At 43.7% G+C, this 24,576-nt stretch overlaps 2 protein-coding genes across 4 annotated transcripts in view; one reads left to right on the forward strand and one right to left on the reverse strand.

The window, feature by feature from the left end:
• The window catches only part of TOP2B (DNA topoisomerase II beta), a 66,513-nt gene extending 50,865 nt beyond the window's left edge, over window positions 1-15,648 (forward strand). For 2 of the 3 annotated variants that reach the window (XM_027086491.1, XM_027086492.1), the window contains exons 26-36: window positions 1,045-1,200; window positions 1,358-1,441; window positions 3,035-3,229; window positions 5,776-5,920; window positions 6,145-6,306; window positions 7,829-8,030; window positions 8,951-9,027; window positions 10,179-10,289; window positions 12,501-12,623; window positions 14,188-14,282; window positions 15,149-15,648. In XM_027086491.1, the coding sequence (XP_026942292.1) occupies window positions 1,045-1,200; window positions 1,358-1,441; window positions 3,035-3,229; window positions 5,776-5,920; window positions 6,145-6,306; window positions 7,829-8,030; window positions 8,951-9,027; window positions 10,179-10,289; window positions 12,501-12,623; window positions 14,188-14,282; window positions 15,149-15,316 (1,518 nt within the window). In that variant the 3' untranslated portion in view covers window positions 15,317-15,648. The remainder of the gene's footprint in view (window positions 1-1,044; window positions 1,201-1,357; window positions 1,442-3,034; window positions 3,230-5,775; window positions 5,921-6,144; window positions 6,307-7,828; window positions 8,031-8,950; window positions 9,028-10,178; window positions 10,290-12,500; window positions 12,624-14,187; window positions 14,283-15,148) is intronic. The other variant, XM_027086493.1, reaches the window with a different exon arrangement.
• A 438-nt stretch (window positions 15,649-16,086) lies between these two features.
• Window positions 16,087-24,576, reverse strand: part of RARB (retinoic acid receptor beta) — a 32,677-nt gene continuing 24,187 nt past the window's right edge. The window contains exons 3-5 of the mRNA XM_027086495.1: window positions 19,761-19,965; window positions 18,795-18,953; window positions 16,087-17,184 (exon numbers count right to left, since the gene is read on the reverse strand). Of these exons, the coding sequence (XP_026942296.1) occupies window positions 16,988-17,184; window positions 18,795-18,953; window positions 19,761-19,965 (561 nt within the window). The 3' untranslated portion in view covers window positions 16,087-16,987. The remainder of the gene's footprint in view (window positions 17,185-18,794; window positions 18,954-19,760; window positions 19,966-24,576) is intronic.

The following is a 24,576-nucleotide window of genomic DNA, read 5'->3' on the forward strand; positions in this document are numbered from 1 at the left end:
AAAAACTGTAGACTGTATTACTTTGTCATAAATTATCTAGGTACTTAATAATCTATATCAACTCAACAACAGCATTCTTTTTTTGGCTAATGTTACTTAATTGAGTTTATACTTTTGTTTATGTAATGAAGCATCTTGCTTTGCAATTTTTATCTTTATTCCTTTACTTCTAAAATACACCTAACGTTTACTTTGTATATACACATTATTTTACCAAAAATTTTAAATTAAATTGTAAAGATTTGTTTTCTCTCTTTTGATTGCTAGAAGTGAACTTTTGTTTTATGGAGTATCATGGCTAACTCAGTCATTTTTAATTACTCAGTGCCCTTAAAAATTGAGATGCAATTTTATTTAACAGCTGTTGTTATTTAAAAAATTTTAAAGATGATGTCACCTATAATAACTTCTATAAATTCATTGGACTTTGAAATTTAACATTAGCATAAGGCTTTTTATTGCAACTGCTCCTATGAAAGAAGGCCTTATAGATAAACTTTTAGGATAGCCCTCGTGACTCTGACTCACCAGCTGTTAAATGCTGGAGTGAGCTTCAGCTTAGTCCTTGAATGAATGTTCTTGCTTGAGGGAATCTTTATCAAGAATTCATCCGTAGTGACTGACTACCTTAGCATATTTATTATAACTGTAAAACATTCTTCATGAGTTATATTTATTTTAGGTTTCAGATTGTTCACTCACCAATATAAAGATCTGACAAGATGCATGATAAAACATTAGTTCTGCTCTATTAATTTTAAGATGTGGTGTCTTCTCAAGCAGTTAATTTTTCACGAGATGGATAGAGGCTGAATATACCATTCCTTTTGATGATTTTATTGTGCATTTTTAGAAAATTTAAACTTTTTATAGGAAATATATTTTCATAGATAATCTTGCAGATAATCTAAAATTAACCCACCACCCTGAAGATGTAGCTTTAAGAGTATAGCATTATGGAATTTTAAACTCAGTACTCAATAAAATTCAACATTGATTTGATATTATATAGGACTTTAATATAAAGTTTATTATTTTTTACAGGCAGCAGAAGAGGAAGAAACACAAAACCAGCATGATGATAGTTCCTCTGATTCAGGAACTCCTTCAGGCCCTGATTTTAATTATATTTTAAATATGTCTCTATGGTCTCTTACTAAAGAAAAAGTTGAAGAACTGATTAAACAGAGAGATGCAAAAGTATGAACTTTTGTGGGTTAAATAATTTGAAACTTTAAGTGCTATCCATATCTTTTTCTTTTCCAAAAATAAATAGTTTTATTTAGCCTTCATGTATACATTTGAAAATTATACATTTAAAATTGAATGTTTAAATCGTACTACTTTTTTATTATAGGGGCGAGAGGTCAATGATCTTAAAAGAAAATCTCCTTCAGATCTTTGGAAAGAAGATTTAGCAGCTTTTGTTGAAGAACTGGATGTAGGTTAAGTCTCCATTAAAATATATTTGGAAAAGTAATGTTTATGAAACAAGAATGAAAATTTTTTAAATTAAATTATCTCAGTGTTTCCTTTAACTCTACAAAAGTTAATATGTTTATAAGCTGCAAAGGATTAAGCTTCTAGCTCTGTGAAACCATAAAGAAAAGTTATATCTGATGCAGATGAATAAAAGCTATGGAGTTGAAATTTAGAATAAATTAAATTCTAATACTCTCTGCTAGTTAAAATTTCTTAACTGACTTCAAATTAGCTTATTGATTCAATTTTAATGTTTTCCCCCAAAGAGGTAAGAGCAGTATATATGATTGAATATAGGTACTTTGAGTTTTTAAAAGTAGAATGATAGTCTCCTTAGACTTTTAATCGAGAAATTTTAATATTTTTTGTTATAGCTTAGTTTTCTCCAGGTAGAATTCCAATTTTAAAAATAAAAGAAAAATGTAGAGAAAGATGTAAAATATAAACTTTTTCTAAAATTGCCTAATTTGTTTTTAAGCAATTAACTCAAAATCTTAGAATTAAATTCACAGTAGCAGTATGATCTCCTGATTTTGAGTAGCACAAGGTAAATTACTATTTATTATTACTCATATGATATTACTTATATTTATTACTTTTTAGTTGTTTCATTGATTTACTGTCCACATGTTCTAATTTTATTTTTATGGCCCAAGTCAGAATTCGAACTCTTAAGAATGAGTGTGGTGTATTAGTTGCCTAATAAAATTTCTGGAATTGTTTAGTCCTATTGTTCTGGGTTCCCTTAATGATCTTTGAAATGCCACAATATAATTATGCCTTGATTTATACTTTTCTTATATTGTTATGAGTTAGATTTTTTTTTAATTGCAGATCCTTTTTTTTTTTTTTACTGCTGACTTACACATTTAAAAATTAATATCCGTTAAAAATGAAGCAAACTAAAACAATAGTAAAGAATAGCTTCATATTTGTTAACAGAACTTCCTTTTTGTGTGATTTGCTGGGATTCTGATGATACCAGGTCATCAGAAGTCTTGATCCCATAATACGTTGTAGGATCCTAGAATTGGAAGGGACTATATAGGTCATTTAGTTACTAACCCCTTGTTTTGCAAATGAGAAGCTAGTTAGATAGAACTGGGACTACAGCCCAGGTCTTCTTTTTTTTTTTTAATATTTAATTATTTTATTTATTTATTTGGCTGTGTCGGGCCTTAGGTGTGGCACGCGGGCTTCTCTCTAGTTGGGGTGCACGGGCTCCAGAGCACGTGGGCTCAGTAGTTGCAGCACGTGGGCTTAGTTGCCCCATGGCATGTGGGATCTTAGTTTCCTGACCAGGGATCACACCCGTGTCCCCTGCATTGGAAGGTGGATTCTTAACCACTGGACCACCAGGGAAGTCCCCAGCCCAGGTCTTCTGACTTAGAATTATTTGGTTTTTTCTTAGATTAGATCACCTGAAAGGAAAGCTTTGTTCCTTACCGAATGAATAAAGTTAGATTTGACTACTTATGCAGTAGTAACTCTCTTTTCTAATGAGTTGTCTATGCCCCCGCCCTGTTCCCCATCCTTAATCATTACACTCCAGAAAGTGGAAGTGCAAGAACGAGAAGATCTTCTGGCTGGGATGGCTGGAAAAGCAATAAAAGGGAAAGTTGGCAAACCTAAGGTGAAGAAGCTTCAACTGGAAGAGACAATGCCCTCACCTTTCGGGAGAAGAATAGTTCCTGAAATTACTGCCATGAAGGCAGATGCCAGTAAGAAGTTGCTGAAGAAGAAAAAGGTACATGTCTCTTGTTTTAGCTCATTGGTGGACTCCACCTCCATAATGATGTATGTAGGTATTTTAATTTTATTGTGTACTTCAGTCATGCTTTATTTTTTGTTTCTATTATGTTTCACTGTGATTGGAAATCACTTGTTCTCAGAGCCGTTGATCCATACATAGAATGAAGACATATTAGTCAAGGACCCACATGTGTGTAAAGACCTACTCACTTGATTCCATTTCTAAAACGAGAGAGAGAAATACTCTACTCAGCATTCTTTTTTTTTTTCCGCGGTACGCGGGCCTCTCACTGTTGTGGCCTCTCCCGTTGCGGAGCACAGGCTCCGGACGCGCAGGCTCAGCAGCCATGGCTCACGGGCCCAGCCGCTCCGTGGCATGTGGGATCTTCCTGGACCGGGGCACGAACCTGTGTCCCCTGCATCAGCAGGCGAACTCTCAACCACTGCGCCACCAGGGAAGCCCTACTCAGCATTCTAAATTAAAATCATGAAACAACAACAACAGAAAGTTTATCAACTTTAAAATATAAACTTTAGTTCTATATCATGACTGATTAAGGAAGTCTTATGAAAAGAGTCTGTTTGGCTTTCAAAGTAAGCTTTCAACTTTTACTATTTGTTATTACCTTTAGTTAAAAAGTCATCAAACACAGCATATATCATTGGCATTGATGAAAGTTAGAGGGGATTTAAAAGCGTGAGATCTGCCTACCCTCCAGCAGGATGCGAACAGTTGGCCAGAGGAAGGAAGTGTCGAGAAGGCTGCTCAGAGCCGAGAAGCAGGGGCCTGACGGTCTCGAGGGAGTCTGATTTTTCTAGGCAGGTTGATTTAGAGCCCAGGGGATATATAGGTCGATGCATCCCACAGTCTAAGTAGAGCTTGGGAGGTGAGCCTGAGAGCGGTGGTCTGTACAGAAGAGTTAAGAGTTGAAGCCTGGGGGCACTGTGCTACCAGGGAGATCCCTCTCTTCCACGGTTCTGATAAACGGAGGTCTCACAGGCTCCCCTGCACATAGAACTTGCTCTCTCCTTAGGAAAACGTTTCTCTCCTTTTCTGAAGGTCTTAGCCAGGATCCGTTCTCAGCGCACTTCTCTTCACCTTTCATGGTCTCCCCAAGTGACCTTGGTTGTGCCCAGAGCTTTTATCACTTACACTGGTGACTCTTTAATCGATGTCCTGAAGCTGTAATGTTTCCAGGAGGGCCAGGCTAATACAGCCACCAGAATGCCCAACGCCCCGCAGACTCAGCATGCCTGCAGGGACCCATCCATTATCTGGGTTTCAAAACTGCCCTCCCACCTCTGCGCCTGATCCCAGTTCCTGGCACTACCAGCTGTCACTAACATAGGCCGAAAACCTGGGAGTTTTTTCATTTAGTCTGTAACTCAGTCCTACTGACTGTCTATGAAAGTTCCAGATACCACCCTCTTATCTTGGTCTACACTGACACAGTCTTAGAATTTGGTATTTTCCCTGAGATAATTTAAGGTGAGCCGTGTGGCTCCAGTGATCTTGTCTCTAGTCATCCAGTCACGACTTCTTCCTTCTTCACTTCAGTCCTCTCAGTCTTGTCTCTCACCACCAGAGTGATGTTTCCAAACAACGAGCCTGTTGTTATAGGTGATTCCTGGTGCACAGTGATTTAGCACCCGCACGCCTGCCTGCTTCCATCTGGCTGCCTTTCCCCCTCACCTTTCATTGAGTCTTAGCAGACAGGAGTCTTTATCTTGTGCCTGGGGCGCGCTTCCCGCCTTCCTTCTCCTCACCTGGCGAATCTACCTGATTCTTCAAAGCCCAGTGGGAAAGGCCCCCTTCTCCGTGGTGTCTGCTCTGACCCTGCCCTAGGCCTCCCTCCCTCTGTCTCAGGGTCAGGGGACTTCATTATGTACTGCTAGGCATTATAAGACATGGGTTGCTTATTTTCATTCAGTAATCTGAAGATTGTTTTCTAGTATATAGAGGCGTGAGCTATGGGAACATATTTTTTCAGGTACCTTGTGGTATACTTAGCTATGAGTCTGAAAGTCCCTTTGATAATCAAAAGCTGCCTTCTTATTTTTCATAGTTGGTTTTAAGTAGCTGTCATGTCATAGAAGGGAGTGGTAAGCAGTGTCATCTTCTACAGCTGCATGAGATAAAGTAAAACAGGGTCTGATCAAAGTCATTTCTTAGGACCTCAATAGAATCACGCTTTATATTGTTTTTTAACTCATCTGATATGAAAAAACGATCTCTTGGCTGGAAGTGTATCTCTAAAGTATATGGTGTTAATTTAACTTTTTTTTTTTTTTTTTTTTGCGGTACGTGGGCCTCTCACTGTTGTGGCCTCTCTGGTCGCGGAGCACAGGCTCCGGACATGCAGGCTCAGCGGCCATGGCTCACGGGCCCAGCTGCTCCGCGGCATGTGGGATCTTCCTGGACTGGGGCACAAACCCGTGTCCCCTGCATCGGCAGGCAGACTCTCAACCACTGTGCCACCAGGGAAGCCCTAATTTAACTTTTATTTTTACTTATGGTTTGGTTTTCTTTTCAATGTGTAGGGTGATCTCGATACCACAGCAGTGAAAGTGGAATTTGATGAAGAATTCAGTGGTGCACAAGTAGAAGGTGCAGGAGAAGAGGCATTGATCCCGTCAGCTCCTATAAATAAAGGTCCCAAACCCAAAAGGGAGAAAAAGGAGCCTGGTGAGGAATTGTTAGAGTATTTTTGTGTGTCAGAAAATCTGTATGTTCAGGATATTACTACATTCTTTTGATTGTACTTTTTTTCTACTAGTTGAAGTAATGTCTTCAGTTTTCACAAACATTTGTTATTTTATCATGAAGTTTTCATTACAATAGTTTTATTTTTACTAATGACGTTTGGATAGGTATTGATACATGTCTTATTGTTGCTCATTTGTTTTTAGGTACCAGGGTGAGAAAAGCACCTACATCATCTGGTAAACCCAGCGCAAAGAAAGTGAAGAAACGGAATCCTTGGTCAGACGATGAATCCAAGTCAGAAAGTGACTTGGAAGAAACAGAACCTGTGGTTATTCCACGAGATTCTTTACTTAGGAGAGCGGCTGGTATTCTGATATATTTTATATTTTAATATATATTATGGTTTGACAAAGTTAGTATTACTCGTAAGTTGGTATTAGTATCATCAGTGTTTCTGAAGTACTAAACCATTAGTATTTCAGAAGTTATAGTTCATGAAGACAAAAAAACCTTTACAAAATGCTATTTTCTAGCAAAGTTGGACTGAATTTCTCTAAAGTGAATCATGTTTTCTTACCGATTTTTGTTATAAAGTTTGGGTTGTATTCCCTCCATAACTGGAAGATGTTTGGTAAAAAAAAACATACCTTGGTGTAGTATACCAGCAGTGATGGATCCATAGAAGTGCTATGTAGTGTTCTTTTCGTTTTCTACCCCTTGTATCATGAAGAATTTCCCCTACATTAGGAGTCTGGTTCCATATGCACACAGCATAATTTAGATAATTGCAGTGTTAGAGTTAGGCTTGCAGAATCCCATTTTGCTAATACATATTGCTGTTAAGCATGTGATTTGATCCTTTCTGAATTATTAATTTGAAGTCTTCAAATAATTAAAAACTGATGTGTCCTATTTTATAGATTCTTCTCAAATTGTTAAGTCCTAATTTACATAAAATGAATAATAAAATATGATTGTTTTTATCTCTGGGAGATACTTTCAAAATTATATCTCAGGCCTTTAGTCACTAAGTGATTGAATTTCTTTTCCTAATGTGCATAGGTCGTATAATAGAGATGAATTAAAAAAAATTTTTTTATTACAGTTGATTTACAGTGTTGCAATAGTTTAGAGGTGAATTTTTAACACAGTAACAAGTTACATGAAAATTTATTAAATGCTTTCAAATTGTATTTAGGCTTTTTCCATACATCTAAAATGAAGTGTAAAATTGCATAGCCTCCAAATGACTTTCAAAACTTTATTCCATAGTATATGCTAGAAATTATAGTAAAACTTACTTGCATTATACCAGTGTGCCTTTCTCCATAGTTGGTACCTTTTTATGCATTATATTGTTTTGCTAATATATTGAGGTCTTATCTCTATTTTTACTATTCATCTGAGAAATGACTGTTTGTTATTTCATAGTAAAACTACTGTGAAGAGAAGATAGGAGTTTTTATGGAAGAGGTTAAGAGAAAGTGCAGCACTTCTAAAGACCTGTAAGAGTTGTCTTTCGTAATTGCAGAAATGAGAAATCTCATATTAGCAGTCACTTTCACAGTGGCCATGACTGCTTTCCTCACTGTTTTGAGTAAGATTTAAGCATGACAGGCAGCATCCTAGTGGCCTCATCAGCTCACCCTCTCCCGAGACAGGCATTGTTGCCCCAGAGCCTCCAGGGAGTACAGAACAGATGTCAGCACCATCAGAGTAACTGAGGCAGAGTGGTTGACTTTTGTTCTCTAATGCTTGTCTTTTTCTTTTTTTTCTTGTATATTTTAAGAGACAGCTGGAATATATTTCAAGTGCGTTGTTTGGAATAGTATTTCATGTTGATAAAGCTGGGTTTGAGTTTAACACTCACTTTTATTTTTGTCCTAGCTGAAAGGCCTAAGTACACATTTGATTTCTCAGAAGAAGAGGACGACGATGCTGATGATGACGATGACAATAATGATTTAGAGGAATTGAAAGTTAAAGCATCTCCCATAACAAATGATGGAGAAGATGAATTTGTCCCTTCAGATGGCCTAGATAAAGATGAATATACGTTTTCACCAGGCAAATCCAAAGCTAGTCCAGAGTAAGTAACACAGCAACTGCTGTTCAGCTGTATGGTGCAGCTAGGTGTCTGGACATCTGCAGCAGTCTTACAGTAAGCTCCATCCTAGGTCAGGTCCTTCTCATGAAGTAATATATCTGCTTAATATTACAGCTGCTTACATAACCGTTGCTATAGTTTAGAGCACGGGTTGGCAGATTTTTTCCATAAAGGGCTGGATAGTAAATATTTTAGGCTTTGCAGGCCATATGGTCTCTGTTGCAACTACTCAGTGCTGCCCTTGTAGCAGGAAAGCAGCCATAAATGATATGTAAGTGAACGACCGTAGCTGTGTTCCAGTAAAATGTTGTTTACAAAATTAGGCAGCAGGCATACGGGACATAGCTTGACCACTCCTGGTTCAGAGAAAAGTTATTAAATCTTTAGAATTGAGAGGTTTAATTTTCCTCCCTAGCTTTGGTCTTGATTTTTTTCTTGCCTCTGGTGAGTGTGAACACATAACATGTAGGATGTGAAGTCTGTGAACTATTTCAGATTTTTAAGGAAGTATTTTAACCACAAGCAGTCAAGTATTAGAAGTCAGATTATTGCCTCTTCTGATGGAGATTCTTTCTTCTGGGATTTTTGCCAATAATTTACTGATGTTAAATTCTGAAGAGGTTCTGTCAACCATAAAATTTAGTGATATTTTGAATAACTTTAAAGTTTTGCTTTTCTGTTAAATCGTTGGTTTGTCTGGTGTCTCTGTGTGTATGCATGCACACTTACACTTATGAGAGAGAAGAAAGGAGTTTGGTTGCCCTGTCTTTGGCAAAGGGCAACAAATGAGAGAACTAAAATTTTGTTCTGTAATTATAATCCTGCAATACATATTATATATAAATTGTCAAAGTTGAAACCAGATACTTACATTATATTGTTGTGTTTAATTTTTCTATTAGAAAGTCTTCCCATGACAAAGGTCAGGATTACGGGAATCTCTTCTCATTTCCTTCATACTCTCAGAAGTCAGAAGATGGTATGCTCATTTAGTCTTTTTCTTGGTTACTTACGTATTATTGCTATGGATTTTTTTTATGAGTAAAAAACTTACCTTCTTTTTACATTTTCCCCAATGTAATAAGGTTTATTTAGTTTTCCTGAGGTGATTCCCAACTGATTGGTCAAAATCAGCATTATGGAAGCATTTAGGTGGAGAAGCAGATGCAAACCTGTGTGTGTGTGTGTGTGTGTATGTATGTATAGTGGGGGGAGTGTGAGTGTTTTAAGGAGAGAAAATAGTATAGACAGAAATTCTGGAAGAGCAAAATTTAATTTTCATGGCAATGTGAATGGATATATGACAGCTTTTTTTTAAAGCTACAAGTGTACCAATATGCAGATTTGTTTTACTGAACCCCAGTAGCTGAAAGACTAGAACCTTCATAGAAGCAAATTTAATCAGTGTGCATACTTTTTTATTGCCTACATTTCTGTGTGTGGAATTTCTAAGGTCAGAACAACCTAGTTACATTTGAGTTACTGTTTTCCATTTTTTAAATACACACATACATGTAGATAGATGCGGTACAGGTTCTGTAAGTACTGATAGATACACATTTTTGAAAGCATGTCAAAACAGCTATATAAAACTTTCACATCCAAGTTGCCATTTTAAGAGTCCCTGTTTTGGTTTGAGTGGGGGAAGGATGGAGGGAGGTATTGATTAATTAAATTGAGTGTAAAAGTAAACTGAAGGTAAGCCTACATGCCTTTTCAATTAACCTTTAATGACGTAAAGTTGATGAACTGATATTCCTGAAATGGTTAATTAGATGTGTAGATGCTAAAATAATCACAGTGAGAACTTTTTAATGTCTCATTTTAAAATAAGTCGTCAGTATTTTTGAATTGGTCAGTTATGTTTTAAATGATTAGCGTTTGGGACTATTAGGAATTTTTATTACTGTATGCATTTCTATGTTGTTCTACACCAGAGTAACTTTTTTGAAATATAACATTGTTATATTATTTTCCGCTGTTTGTATACTGTGGATTATGTGATCACAAAATAGAAACTTACAAGATCTATTATCTAGCTAAAGAGATGTCATCAGTAAAAAGAATCAGTTTTACTACTAAGTGGTCCTTATAGAATCTCTTTACTGAAAAAAACCCTGTAATTTTTAGATTCAGCTAAATTTGACAGTAATGAAGAAGATTCTGCTTCTGTCTTTTCACCATCATTTGGTCTGAAACAAACAGAAAAAGTTCCAAGTAAAACAGTAGCTGCTAAGAAGGGTATGTACTTGTATTTGATTTTGTTAAGCATCGCATAAAACATACAGAGATGGTTAAAGGAAACTTAATGTAATTTGAAACTATTTGCACTAGGACTTCAATAGAAAATAGGTATGAAGTATAAATGTGTATGAGGAAAATCCCTCTTGTTTTCTAACCATGTGAGGTAATTATTCAGATGTCTGTAAGACTTCATTTTAAAGCTGCTGTAATTATAACCCCATGCATTGATATGGAAAGACAGCTTTCTGGGAAAGCTGTGCTGTAGTTAGTCGTTGGGTTGTGAAGTAGGCTGAGAGTTTGTGCTGATAGCAGTTGCCCGCCTCAGCTGTGTAGGCCATGCCTAACTCCTCCTGGGAGCCGTCGCTCAGCTCAGTCTGGGCCTCTTGTTGTTTGTGAGTCATGCAGCTTTCTTTTCCGTAACGTTAGATTGTTTATGAATAAGTTGATTGGAGTTGATTCATGAATCTGTTACTGGTACTGAGGCACACACCTTGAAGGAGGTCAGTGTTAGTGCTTTGGGTTTAAAAGAGAATCACCACTTACCCAGCAAGTAAATCAACAGTATGGAATGTCCCTTCAGGATCTTAGAAGCGCACAACAGACACCCACCGTTGTAGACACACATGTACTGCATGCAGCAGAACAACAGTAAAAGCCCCTGCTGTTCTGGACACACTGGGGCGGTGGTGAGAAATTGGTTGGCCCTCCAGCCTCTAGCCCCGGCCCTCCAGCCTCTAGCCCCGCCCTGGCCATGGTCTGTCTTTCTCTACTGAGGACTTTCTCTGTTGCTGTGCCTGCCACCCTTTACCCGTGACTGAGGAAAGCTGGTCTGCACGTCTCTCAGGGTTCATGCCCCTCAGGTTAGCTCGCTCGGGTTTCATGCCAGCTCTCCGCTTCCTCACGCGGTGAAGCTTCCAGAGTGATGACAGCTCGACACCCTCCCATTACCCAGCCCTCTCTTCACTGTCTCGTTCTGCACTGCCTTCCTGTACCTCCCAAGTGGGCACTCCTAACTTGAGTTTTTTCGTTAGGATCAGGTGGGGTCTGCTTCTGGAGAACGCAAACTGAGACGGGCCCTGTAATTCCCCTTTAAGCATCTTTTTAGCATCTTGATATGAGCATCTTACAACCACCCTGAAAACTGGGGAGCCCTTTCCCTCTCTGAACGTGTCAGCCCGTTTCCTTCATCAGGCTGTTCACCCCCATTAGACCTAACGAGTTAGCTTAGCATTAACTGAAAGGCCAGCATGCGCAGCCACTCCCGTCCTGTGGCTCCAGTGCTTCACAGCAGACGGGCTCAGAGGACGCACGTACCTGACCTACACCCGCCCGGTAGCGTTGCCAGTGCCACCTAACACTGCAGGCCTGGAAACGTCCCAGGAGAAAGGGTCGTCACTGCACCTCCCCACGTGTGGAGCCCGCACTCCCGCCGGGGCTGCCCCGTGGCTCTAGCGGTAGGAAAGCCCACAGAGCCTGCAGGCCGCTCCTGCTGTTCCAACAAGGGGCCTCACCTTGAGCGCCGTGTATTGGATCGCGATCGCGTTTTCCATATAAGGAGCGTGGGTGTTTTTAATAGAAAAGTGTGGTTAATTCAGTACGTTCTTTTTTTTCAAATTAGGTTTTACTAATCACACAAGTAAAGGCTGATTTATCAATTTTCATAGACTGTAAATGAAGCAAGGTTTTTAAAAACAAAATTCATCAAAATAAAGGCCTTTGGATCTATTATCCACTTACCTAGAATTTTCATGTTTCTTTTCACATAAAAGTACCAAGTCTGATTTCAACCTCTGAATGGAAGTGAAGTTTCTATTCATGGTATTTGAGGGTCCCATAATTTTTTTTTCTCTAAAACATTTTAAAAGTTAGAACTTAACATGTGGTTATACTTGGCATTATCATTAATGTCTTTTTACTACTGCTTTTTAAAAGTTATTGCTTCATTCATTTTAATGGCCCTTGTTAATTTAAATTTCTCAATTGAATTATCAAAAGGCAAATTATGAAAAATTAAATAAAAACCATTTTGTCACCTATGAGCAGTTGTTTGCCTTTACACTGGCACCAAACGGAGAGAAATCATTACATTATTTAAGGCTACTCAATTTCATATCAGCAGTAAGAAATTCCATCGTTATAGGACTCACTCCAGCTTGAATTGTTGTAAGAATATCACATTGATCTATGAAATGGAAATTTGCTTAATAGGAAAACCATCTTTAGATACAGCCCCCAAGCCCAAGAGAACTCCCAAACAGAAGAAAGTAGAGACTGTGAACTCTGACTCGGATTCCGAATTTGGCGTTCCAAAGAAGACAACAGCACCCAAAGGTGAGGATTCTCTTTGTATAACCCTCTAGCACATTCCATGTGGCAAGTGTTCAGTCTCTTCTACTAACTGAATTTAGAGAGACTGGGTACCTATTTTATTTTAAATTGTTTCACTCCTCAGTAAGCAATGTTCTAAGAATCAGTGCTGAATTAGAGTCCAAAGGAAATATAGCAATTTAGTCCACTTTGTTGACAAATCAAGAAACTGAGACTCAAAGAGGTCACGGAAGTCAGCAACTTGCTACCAAAGAATGGTTCAGAGACCCCCTGCAGCGGACTCCCTGGAAGTGGTTATGAAAGGCAGTGGGGGGGTCCTCATTAAAGTGTGAGACTCCTTGGCGGAGGCTGGAGCGGGGACCCTTAGACCAGAGCCCTGTCTTCATGTGGGAGCTGAAACAGCTGTCCTCAGGGCCCCCGCAAGGGCACAGCACCAGCTCCTCTCCCTGCTGTCTCCTCTTTGCCTCTGGAATCTACGAAGTCCTTAAAGATGCTTAAAAAAATATGTAAGACATGATTTCTCTAAGGGTAGCTGTTCAGTCTTTTGTCCAACTGATAGATACTCTCATCAACGTGTTTCTTTCTTAAAGCATTGGTTGGGTTAAGGAGATACAGACCTACAGCAAACCGAAGGGGCAGAAAAGAAACATAGTGACTAGGGAGGTTGGTACTTAGGCAGTGCATGGTTTGAAACCTTTATAAATTCAGTAGTGCCATCTCATTGATTCATTTGATCAAGTATGACACCCCAAGACCATTTAGGCTATCTTTTCTTACTAGTACAATCAGTCAGTCATAGCTCTTTAAGTTTAAAAAATTTAGAATTGCCGCTTACTTTTTCTCTTTCTCTGGCATCACTGTAGGATGGAGAACGTTTGGTGACGGTTTACATGTTACCTTCTCCCCTTCCTCCTCCAGTGATGAACATGCAAGATTAGGTAGATGAAAAAAAAATAGGCCGCACGGGGTGACTCTAGTCTGAGAAGGAATATGGATTTGACAGATGGTCTTGTGATTAATACTGGGGAGTTTAGTGTAGGGCGGGCTGTGCTACTTAAAATGGGATATGCAACTGGCTGTCACTGCTGTGTGGCAGGAGAGGTTACAGTAAGCATCCAGACCTCTACAATGTGTGCTAATAAGAAAGTATGTCTTGCTTTTCTAGTAATTCATGCTATATTTTTAGAAGTATTGGTCTATGACAAATTAGAAACTGATTTTTTTTATCGCATACAATTTAACAAATTCTCTTCTGAGAGATTTTCTTTTCAGGCCAAGTACCACCTGTGCAAAATGCCAAGGTTTCTTTTATGCATTAGGGGTTTGGTCATTAAAGTTTGTCACCAGCACTTTCCAACTAATTTAAATGTATTGGTGAAATACTCCTTACTCATGTCAACCCCAGAACCGAAATGATGCTGACACACTGTTTCTATGTTAATCACAGTAAGAGATCAGGATTGCAGTACCAACTGGGCATGCCAAAGAAGTAAAAGTATAATGCTTTGACACTTTTTATATTGCACTGATTAACCTTGGGAGAAAAACCCCTTTGTATCATTTTAAGGTAAAGGCCGAGGGGCAAAGAAGAGGAAAGCATCTGGCTCTGAAAACGAAGGTGATTATAACCCTGGCAGGAAAACCTCTAGAACAACAAGCAAGGTAATTAGCAGCATCTTTTTAATGCAGTTTTAAGAATGTTATATAATTGGCTTAGTTCGCTTGTTACTGTAATGTCTTGTAACAGATTTAAACCTAGTATGTCTTATCCATAGGGGGCTTGTATATGGTTAAAAAATTATCCACATGTAAAATTTATATAATCGGGACCACCTCTTGGATAAAGGGCGGCATAAATCAGCCTGCTTGAGTCTTCCACGGCCTGCAGTGGCAGAAGTTACATGCTACCCTAAAGTATTACTTTCCAGACCAAATTAAGGCTATTTCTTTTGAACTCGAATTTATTTGACCAGGACTGATTTGATTCTTTTTAACTTGAATTCATTTGACTGTGGCTACTTTTCCCAATTTGTCTGACCCTTCTCCAGCAGTATACTGTCTCTTTAAGGTAAATTAATAACATCAAATGCCACCCTTTTTTCTCTCTACCCCTTCCTTTTAAAACTTAAAAAACACGAACAGATGACTTTAGCTCCGTGGTGCTCTCCACACTGACGTTTTCCATCCAGTCATCTGCTGTGACTGTGGCCCATCCTGGTGACCTTCCTCTGCCTTTTATAAACGCTTACTGCGTGCACTACACATACTGTCCATAAGTCTTAAATAAGTAATGGTGGTATCATGAGATCACCAAGGTGGCACATTAGCCCTTTGTGAAAATGATTAGGTAACTGGCTTCACACTTAAGTTAGCATTACAGTTCTGCTTTTAAAAGAACCACTGCTGGTAGTATTTCCCAAATATAAGTGACGTGTAAGGAATAATAATTCTCTTTAACGCGAGTCTTTTTTTTCCCCCCCGCCCTAACTTCGGGGTTTTAAATCTCTTTAAAAAAAAAAAATGTCTAGAAACCGAAGAAAACATCTTTCGATCAGGATTCAGATGTGGACATCTTCCCATCAGACTTCACTTCTGAACCACCTTCTCTGCCGCGGACCGGTCGGGCTAGGAAAGAAGTAAAATATTTTGCAGAGTCTGATGAAGAAGAAGATGTTGATTTTGCGATGTTTAATTAGGTGCCCACAGAGCACAGAAAACAGTTTTCAGCAGATAACTTGTGTTGTCCCTTTTGTCTTTTCTGTCTCAAGACTTTTGTACATCTGGCTTATTTTAATGTGACGATGTAATTGACGGTTTTTTATTATTGTGGTAGGCCTTTTAACATTTTGTTCTTACACATACAGTTTTATGCTCTTTTTTACTCATTGAAATGTCATGTACTGTCTGATTGGCTTGTAGAATTGTTATAGACTGTTGTGCATTAGCACAGATTTTAATTGTCATGATTGATTGCAGACTACAGACCTGCTTTTTGAAATGAAATTTAAACATTAAAAATGGAACTGTGTTCTCCGTCTCTTTACTGAAGGTGAACGTGCAGTAAGAGCTCTCATACACCTTTAAAATAAATATATTTTATTCTTTGCCAGGAGACTCCATGGAAAAAGGTAAACAGTATATGAACATAGAAAGAAGCATTGTTAAACAATTTCAATGTACAAACAGAGCCAGTGAAAGTACATCACAGACTTGCTAATATATCAAAAAAAAATTTTTTTCCACTAGTGCTTAAATGAGAACTAAGAAACTGACAGACACTTGGGTCTGTTAACCACTCCACCCCAGCCTCCACTCTGTTCGTAGTGACTGGACCAGGCCAGAGGACGCAGATTCTCTGCCGGTGACTTTGGGGAGGCAACGCAATTCCCCCAGTAACAAGCGGGAATCAGGAAGGATACAGAGTTAGTTACACGGTGCAGGTGAGAGACCAGCCCGTCATTATCCCATGAAACCTCCCTAATGGCTTGTGAATAGGTAAACAAAAACTTATATTAACACTGAAAAGTGTTTCTGCCTTGGAGGCTATCATTACTGTAAAAATGTATCATCTTTTAAAAAAAAATTGTGTAGTTATGTCATTAAACAAGTAATAAACCACCTTTAATTTAAAGTGACATCCACAATTGAACAAATGACATTTGATACCTGAACTGGCAGTTACACTGATACAGAATTCTCTTCTGCTAGTGCAGTGAATTTGTCGTATACTTCACTGGGCAACATGAAAGGAAAGATGTGGTCTGAGAGCATCCAGAGAGCAAGGACAAGCTTCCACACTAACTAAAGTAGAATACCTTTAGCCTTATCTTGCCACACTGTACGACAGTCCCATTTCCTTACCTCGACGTCTTGATCTGCGAAGGCAAGAGAGTTATCTTTTTGACCCTTTCTTAACTGGACATGTACAGTAATCGGTTCCATAACCTTGGTGTCTTGGTTATTTGGAGTATGCAAGACAAAAGAAAAGCACCAAACGTATAGGAGAGAGAGAACAGAGCCATACTTCTGTATGTACAGAGTCTTCAGAAACTTAACCAGGGGTAAGTCATTTTGACTGGGTCTTTGCCATGCAATCTTGAGTGTTCACAGAGGAGAATAGAAGCTTTTAACTGGTTTTCAGTTGCATGAAATGGCTGATTGATTTTTAGAATTTAAAAAGTTTGTACTTCTAGGTAAGTTAGACAGTGAGGGGTATATACTGATACATACGAAAACTTCTTGGTCCTTCTTGAGTTTGAATATATTTTCAGTCCAAAAACTAAGCAGCAGTAAAAATGTTTTTTCCTTGCATTTTAAATCCCAGGAGTGAAGGTACTGGGGAATGTTGGAAGTGGCTAGAAAGTGTCTTATTGCAGCAGTGGTGACTGACCGACACCGCTGTTCTCCACGGAGCTGGGCGAGGTGCTGGGACTGTGCTCTGCTGTGTTCCCACTCGAGCTTGGGGTCAAGGGTTCATGTCCTTCAGAATTCTCCAGCATTTCCTGAATGAGAGGGGGCATCGAGCCAGGAATTTCCATTTTCAAGGTAATTACACGTTCTGCACCTTTTCAAAAGAGATCAGAGAAATCTGGTAGAGATACGGAGTCAAGGTGATAACCAGGGAATCAACTTTCATCTACTTTAACAACGGTGGGTGAAAACCGTGCTGCCAGGGCCTCCCAGAGGCTCTCCTAATTTGACACCATTAAAACATTTCCACTTCATCTGTAGAAGAACAGCAGAGATAGGCTGACATACTTAAATGTGACAACTCCACACCTCTATCAGTTTTAGGAAACAGTATCAGTATATATTTACTCGACAAATTTGCAAAGAGAAGCTCCTGGTAAGAGACCAGAAAGAGTATATCTTGAAGGGAGACGGTGAAAGGAGAGCAGTTCCCCACAAGTGCAGGCAGGGACTTGAGAAACAGACGTGTGGCGAACGAGATCACCCACTCGATGTAGCACCGTGCTGCCCAGGAGGGCGGCCGCTATGTACACGCGAGTGTTTACACCTGCTAGGTTAACTCCCGAAGGAAAAGCGTGCCTCGGCCACATCAGCCCCATCTCAAGGGCCTGAGAGCCACGTGTGGCTGGTGGCCACTGGACGATGCGGGTTACAGAACGTGTCCGCTCTGTTAGCACTGTCCAGCTAGGTACGGGGAGGGGCAGTATGAAGTTCCACAGCCTCGCGGATTTAAAATCAGAGACGGAGGGGATATGGGGATATATGTATACGTAGAGCTGATTCACTTTGTTATACAGCAGCAACTAACACACCATTGTAAAGCAATTCTACTCCAATAAAAATATTAAAAAATAAAATCAGAGACGTCACAGTGACTGACAGTGGTCAAGACTGGTCACTTCTACACTTAATCCCAGGCTAGGGATGAACTCAGGGTCTCACTCTTAGAAGGAGCTCAGGAATTGAAACTCCTTGTCAAACACGTTCGCTGTGCTTCTAGGCACTTCCTGAAATGTCGAGTTTGTTCCCTGGCTCACCAGGCCTTCAGGGAAGGGGAGTGACAACCGCATGTTCTGCTCTCACACTCAGCTGCCATGTGGCTCCAGGCACTTCTGTAATTGCTCCAGTTGCCATATTAACTGGAAATCACTAGGCAAAAAATAGTTACACCTCTCAGGAAGGCAAGAATCCCTTTGCTTAGAGGTGCAGAAGTTAAATCTGCCTACACACTGAGAGAACAACGGCTAGACTGATGTAACCGGTCACGGTCACCCTAAGCACGACTCATTTTTTCTTGAGGTTTGGGTGTTCAGGAAAAACTGGAATCAAGTTTACACAAACCAGAGCATGTATGGGACGCTGGAATGAAATGTACAAAACGAGGAAATTAAAATGCCGGTCATATAGTATGCTCTCTTGGAAACAGTTTTTCTAATCACTCACTTAGTCATCTGAATTTTAAAGCTCTCCTAATCTACTGAGATCACCGAGTAGGGTAAGACTTGAGGTTTTACTGTTTTTAAGGGCAGGTACTATTTAATTCCTTTTGATTCCAATGAGAAATGAATTCCAGAATAATAATAGCAAAAAGGCAGCTACTATCAAACACCCGCAATTAAAACACAGGGTTTTAAAAAGCAATACGCTGTGGTCAGGACCGCAAGTCCACCTGGTGGGTGAGTGAGTGCAGCGTGGTGGACATACCTTTAGCACTGATGCTGCGGAGATCTGTGATTTTCATGAGGATCTTTGGAAACATGTGAGGCTTGCTGGGTCGTCTCTTTCTGATATAAATTTTTAGTGCTTCCAGCAATGGTTCTTGTAGCTTATCTACTTTTGTTGGTTCCTCAAGGTCCTGACGGTCTAGATTCCAGGAGTAAGGTATTAAACAATCAGTATCAGGACAGAAAGAGTTACGCATTTGCAGGCTAGAGTTTCTGCCCAGTTCCCCTCCCTCCTTGGTTCCACTATATCGTAACCTCATTAATTTGATGATTCAATCACATAAGCAAATCTGAAGATGTGTGCAACTGCCTTAAGCAGTGATACTTGAAAATGTCCACATTTTGAAGGCTGGTTGCTTTTGTCCCCGGCAGAGCATTACTTCTCGTGACCAGGAGGTGTCACTACTGAACTGAATTAAAGGAAACCTTGAGCAGGATGGTTAAAAAGGCAAAGTCAATCAGCCCCTACTTGATGCCAGTTAACTCGTTAACCACACGTGATTCGGCCTCCCGTGAGCCAGGAGGGGTCACTACAAAGAAGAACCATATTTCACCCGAGACCTCCCAAGGATGGTAGGGGGCCAACACAATGACTTGTGATCTCAGCCCCTGAAGAGCAAACAGCACATGCAAGTTCCTTGGCTCTCCTAAAAATATCCCGGGGCAATTTATGTTACAACAGTCTAATCCTACCTTTAAAAAAGCACCTGTGGTAACTGGAGAAATAGCATTTTGGGATTTCAGAGCAGAAAAACCCCAAATGCCTTTATTTAACTAACAAAAATATTGAAAAATGCAACGAACTCTAAGCATGCATGGCCGGCTTTATCCACATGTCCTTTTCCATGCAAAATAACTCCAAAGTGGAGATGAGGAATTTCCCATAAATTACAAGTGTGAGTTGCTCTTCACGGACCCTCCACGAGGGTTTTCTAGGTGGTGGTACCTCCACAGATCAAGCAGATGGCGCTGAGAAGGCCTGTCTCCGTGTCGTCCATCTCCAGAGGCAGAAGCTGGCCGGCAAAGGTGAACACGAGGTCGGTCAGGGGGCCAAACCCGGCGTTGTGCATCTGGGTTCGATTCAGGGTCAGGCCGTCCGAAAACGTCATGGTGTCTTGCTCTGGGGTATACCTGGTGCAGATTCTCAGAATCTGGAAGAAAACAACCACATTTGCATCATCAAAGCAAGCCTGGCCCGGCGGCCTCCATCAGATCAGGGCAGGAAATCACGGGAAGATTTCCGAGGAGCTCTGGCAGCACGTGAGTCTCTGCCCACCCCCCCTTCGGGGTGAACGTCTGTTCCAGCTCTTCCCTCAAAAGACCACAGAAGTCAAAACATGGCTAAAGTTCTTTAGGGGATAATAAATAGGACACAGAATTTGAGAAATATCTGTTTATGCTAAAAGTAATTCATCTGACTCAAATAAACATTTACTGAGTACCTACTTATGTCCCAGGCACTGTGCCAGGTGCTTATAAAAAGAGGAAGATTTTTTTTTTTTTAAAAGAGCTTACAGTCTACCAAAAAAGAAGGCCACTATTTACCACTTATTAAATGCCTGGTGTATATCAAGAGTTACACGTGCTCTCCATTCAACCTTGTGAAGAACTCGGTGAGCTGAGTATGTTTCTTATTTTATAGACGAGGGGCCAGAGGCTCAGAAAGGCTAAGCCGGGTGCCCAGCGCCACACAGCTGAGTGGCTGACTGATGCATTCCAAGTGGGACTCCCGCTAGGATGCCCTGATCACGCAGCCCCAGACGACCGTGATCCACAGAGCAGAAGCAGAGCAAGCAAGGTTGCCAGGGCGCCGGCAGAGGCGGAGCTCGGGCACACCCGGCAGGAAGCCACGGGCAGGCCCACGGACAGGAGGTGGCCGTCAGCTCAGCCCAGACGTCTGGTGGGTTTCTCTGGAAAAGCGGCCTGGGCCTCCTGCCACATCTGCCAGCCCCGCCCGACACGCCCTCGGTCTGTAACCCTGCGGGCCCGCGGTCACTGCACCGCCCACTCAACCCCCAGTGCCCGTCAGGGCTCTGCGCGCCCGCGGCGCTGATCCGCCCAGAGCCGCGGCGCTGCACCAACCGGGCCTCCACACTGGACTCTCCCTCGGAGGAGGCCTCAGAGCTGCTGGACAAGTTCACTCCGCCTGGACCCAGCAGGCTGGGGGAGCTGAGAATTTCTCCCAGATGCTCATGTGATTGGGTGTGGTCCCCACGACCGGCAGCCTAGAGGACACTGCCACCAGCGGGTCCGGGGCCCTTCCTGTCCCATGGCATGGCAGAGGGTCGGCTGGCCCCCTGAGAAAGCCCTGCCCGCTCTCCGCGACCCCACCACGGCTCCCGAAAGAAGAATTTCTGCGGAATCTTGCATCGTCTCAGGGAAGTGCCGGGGGTTTGGGGCAAGGACGCTTCCGGTGGGGAAGCCCTTCCAATCTGATGGGCAGTGTGGGTGCAGGAGCCTCCCAGCCACTGGACCACAGCAACCAGGGAGGGGCCGGGCCGCTGCAGGGAAGGGCCAGATGCCCCCGCACCGTGGCTGTGTCCCCCCAATCCCTAGGAAGACGCAGACAGGCAGGACTCCAGCGTGGACGCCCCGTGGGGGGCCGTGGCGGCCCTGCTGATGAGGTCTGCTGCTGCGCCTTCCTGGTCAGAAGACGTCTGAGAGCAGCAGATGGCCATGAGCACGCCCCACCTAGTGCAGCAACAGCTGATGCAGGGTGGATCGCCGACCACACGGGGCCCGTGCCTGGTGCTTCTAACCGCGACTTAACTTCTGTATCAACCCACGAGGCAGACGCTACTGTCACCCCGTGCTACGGGCAGGGCACAGACCCCAGCAGCTTGTCCTGGGTCACGTGAGTCCCAGGAGGCATGGCTTGCTTCGGGCCTGTGCTCTCCACCTCTGCTTCCGGCAGCCAGCCTCGGGGCTCCTCAGGCCACCACCCAAGCCCGAGTGCCCCTGTCGGGGAGGTGACCCCTGGCCCTGCCGAGGGCCTTCTGCAGCTCCCAGCCTGGGCGGCTCTTCACAGGACCTACCTGGCTCGCAGCGGCGCGTGCGCAGTGGCCTGGAGAGAGAACGTGGCACAGCCTTCGCGTTCCGTGGGAGGGGCTTGGGCAGAACCAGGAGCTGCGCTCAGGCTTTGCGTGTCTGGCGCGTGGCCCGTGGCAGCCCAGGCGTGAATGTGCGTGGTTATCAAAGCACCACAGAGACTCCTTCCCTAGAGGGCACCAGCTGCACCTCTCGGACACTTGTCAAGGGACGCCGCCCCCTCCCCCGGGCTCAGCCATTCCCTCTGGGTCCCTCTGGCCGGCCTGTGGCCCTTCACCTTGGTGGCCGACAGGGCCTGAAGCCACGCCACTGTCAGAGCAGCAGAGGGACCCAGACGTCGTCGGGCACAAGCCTTCGCTCCCTCGGAGGCCCAAGAGCACACATGTGACCACACGCGTGACGGTGCTGGCATGAGACTCCCAACCCCCGGCCCAAGGTCCCTCAGCGTCTGGAGAGGCACCAGGAGCATGGCCTTGGCAGGAGTCACCGCGTGCTCGGGGTTGAGGGGCTTGGAACTGCTACACACGCTTCCAGGTTGGATCAAACAGGCAGCAAGCCTCTGCAGTTTCGTGCACGGGCGCTGCGCCCGCCGGGGTGGAGGGGCCGCCCGCGGCTCCCCCGAAACCCGAGCCCGGACGGCAGCACACATGGCGCCCATTCCACGTGGCAGGGCTTTCCTCACAAGCTGCAAAGTACGTGGACTCTGATGAAGCAGTGAAACCCCATCCTGTTGCCCCTCGCCCTACAAAGTTCAAAACCAAAACCAGGCATAAACGGGCGTCCAGCGGCGAGGGCCTGGGGCTGGGCCAGGCCGCCCCGGGGACAAACCTCGGAGCTCCGGCTTGTCACGCTAAAGGCAAACGCCAGCAGCCGCCGCCAAGCGCTGCTCCAGAAAAAACCGCCCTTCGTTTGAAAGGAGGGGCTTTGGTCTGGGAGGTGGAGCACGCGGGCCCCACGAGATGCGTAAAAACAGGCCCAGCCAGGTCGACCCTCCAAAGGAGGGGCGTGGCGGACACACAGAGTCCGCCGATGGGCAAGGCTAACCCTCCTCAGGGCACGACGCCTCTCCCCCGCCCCCAGGGACGCCGAGGGTCGCCCACTGCCTGCCAGGGCCGCGGAGCATGGGGCGTGGGGCGCAGCGGCCCCGTCCGCTTCTGTCCTTCCGCCTCTGCAGCCGGACCCACTGCTCAGCACGGTCATCAGGGCGCCTGGGCGTCACAGCCATCCCCCGGGCGTGCGGTCCTCTCCAGGCCCTGCACCGCCCCTTCTCCCCGCGGCACCGCCCCCGCCCGCACCAAAGCCTGTGCGCGGGCTGCTCCCTCGCCTTTCGCGCTTCTCCGCCGGCCTGCACGCAGGGGGCTCTTATATTCAGGGCTCGCTCAGCTCAACGTCACCTCATCAGGGAGCAGGGAGCACGTGTCCTAAAAACCATTACTTTGTATCAATCACTCCACCCCATTTTTTTCGAAGTAGGAAATACACTGGTATAAAAATTGAGGCACAACACGCGTGGTGGTTTTAAAACATTCTCTGCTCCTACCCCCTCTGCGGAGCAGAGCTTCAGTCCCCTCCCCTGGAGAGGGGGCTAGACCAGCACTTGACCTGCAGGCAGGATGCAGAGCAGTGAGGGCATGTCACAAGGCCACGGGAGGCATGGCCTCCTGTGCCTGTTCTCCCCAATCTCCTGTCCTGGGGAGGCTGGCGGACGTGTCACCGGGACGTGCACGTAGCCCCCAGGGAGGTCCATGTGGCCAGGAGCCTGGCCCTCCGGTCACCAGTGGCACCAGCCTGCTGGGCAGGTGTGCTGAGCCCGCCCAGAAGCAGCCCATCTAGCCCCAGTCAGGCCTTCAGATGAGGCGGCCCGCAACTTTGCCACGGCAGCCTCAGAAAGCCCCTGGCAGACCCACCCGGCTCGCGGCCAGCAGGGGCTGTGTAACACCTACTGTTTTAAGTGGCTCAGTTTGGGGCAGCCTGCCACACGGCAACAGGTCACTAACACAACACACTTGCTGTGGGTCGTGTGCACAGCCTGATGCACACACAGCTGGATGCGTGCCCCACGTGGGCGCCTGCGTGAGCACCACCAGATCACGGCACCCATGGTTCTGGCGTCCACAGGCACCCTTGGCCTTTCCTGATGAACCCTCCTCCCCAAGAGGCTCCATTATCTTGACTTCTGTTCCTATCAATTAGTTCCGCCTGAATTTGAACTTTGGGTGAATGGAATCACAGTCTAGTCTGGCTTCTGTTCCCTCCACGTGGCGGCTGGGAGATTCCCCGTGCTGGCTGGTGGGGCAGGCACCTTTTTCATTGCTGTGTGATATTGCACAACCGACCCCTTGCCCTGCTTTACCTTCCCCCAGGAGATGAGCTTCTAGTAGGATACTGCTCTTTATCTGTCCTGCCCCTTGCTGTTTCCTTGGCACCTAAGGCAGGGTGGTCCACACAGCAGGTGATGAATTAATACTTATCCAGTTATTAAGGAAATTCCCTGAAACGGGCTTACAAAATCCAGGGATTTCTAAATTTTTCAGCAAAGGAGAAAACTCCAGTCGCTCACCGATCTTGTTCTCTTTACTAACTGTGTTTGGCAATTTGGGGGCAGGTCCTGACCTGATTTGACTGTTTATCCTCCAGTGCTTGTGGGAATGTTGATGTGCCATAATGATAACACATACACAGAGCTGTGCCTGGTCGTCCTCCCTGGCAGTACG

This window comes from Aethalodelphis obliquidens, unplaced genomic scaffold (genome assembly GCF_003676395.1).
Source record: "Aethalodelphis obliquidens isolate GAN/ISIS:26980383/991018 unplaced genomic scaffold, ASM367639v1 scaffold56, whole genome shotgun sequence".
NCBI lineage: Eukaryota > Metazoa > Chordata > Mammalia > Artiodactyla > Delphinidae > Aethalodelphis > Aethalodelphis obliquidens.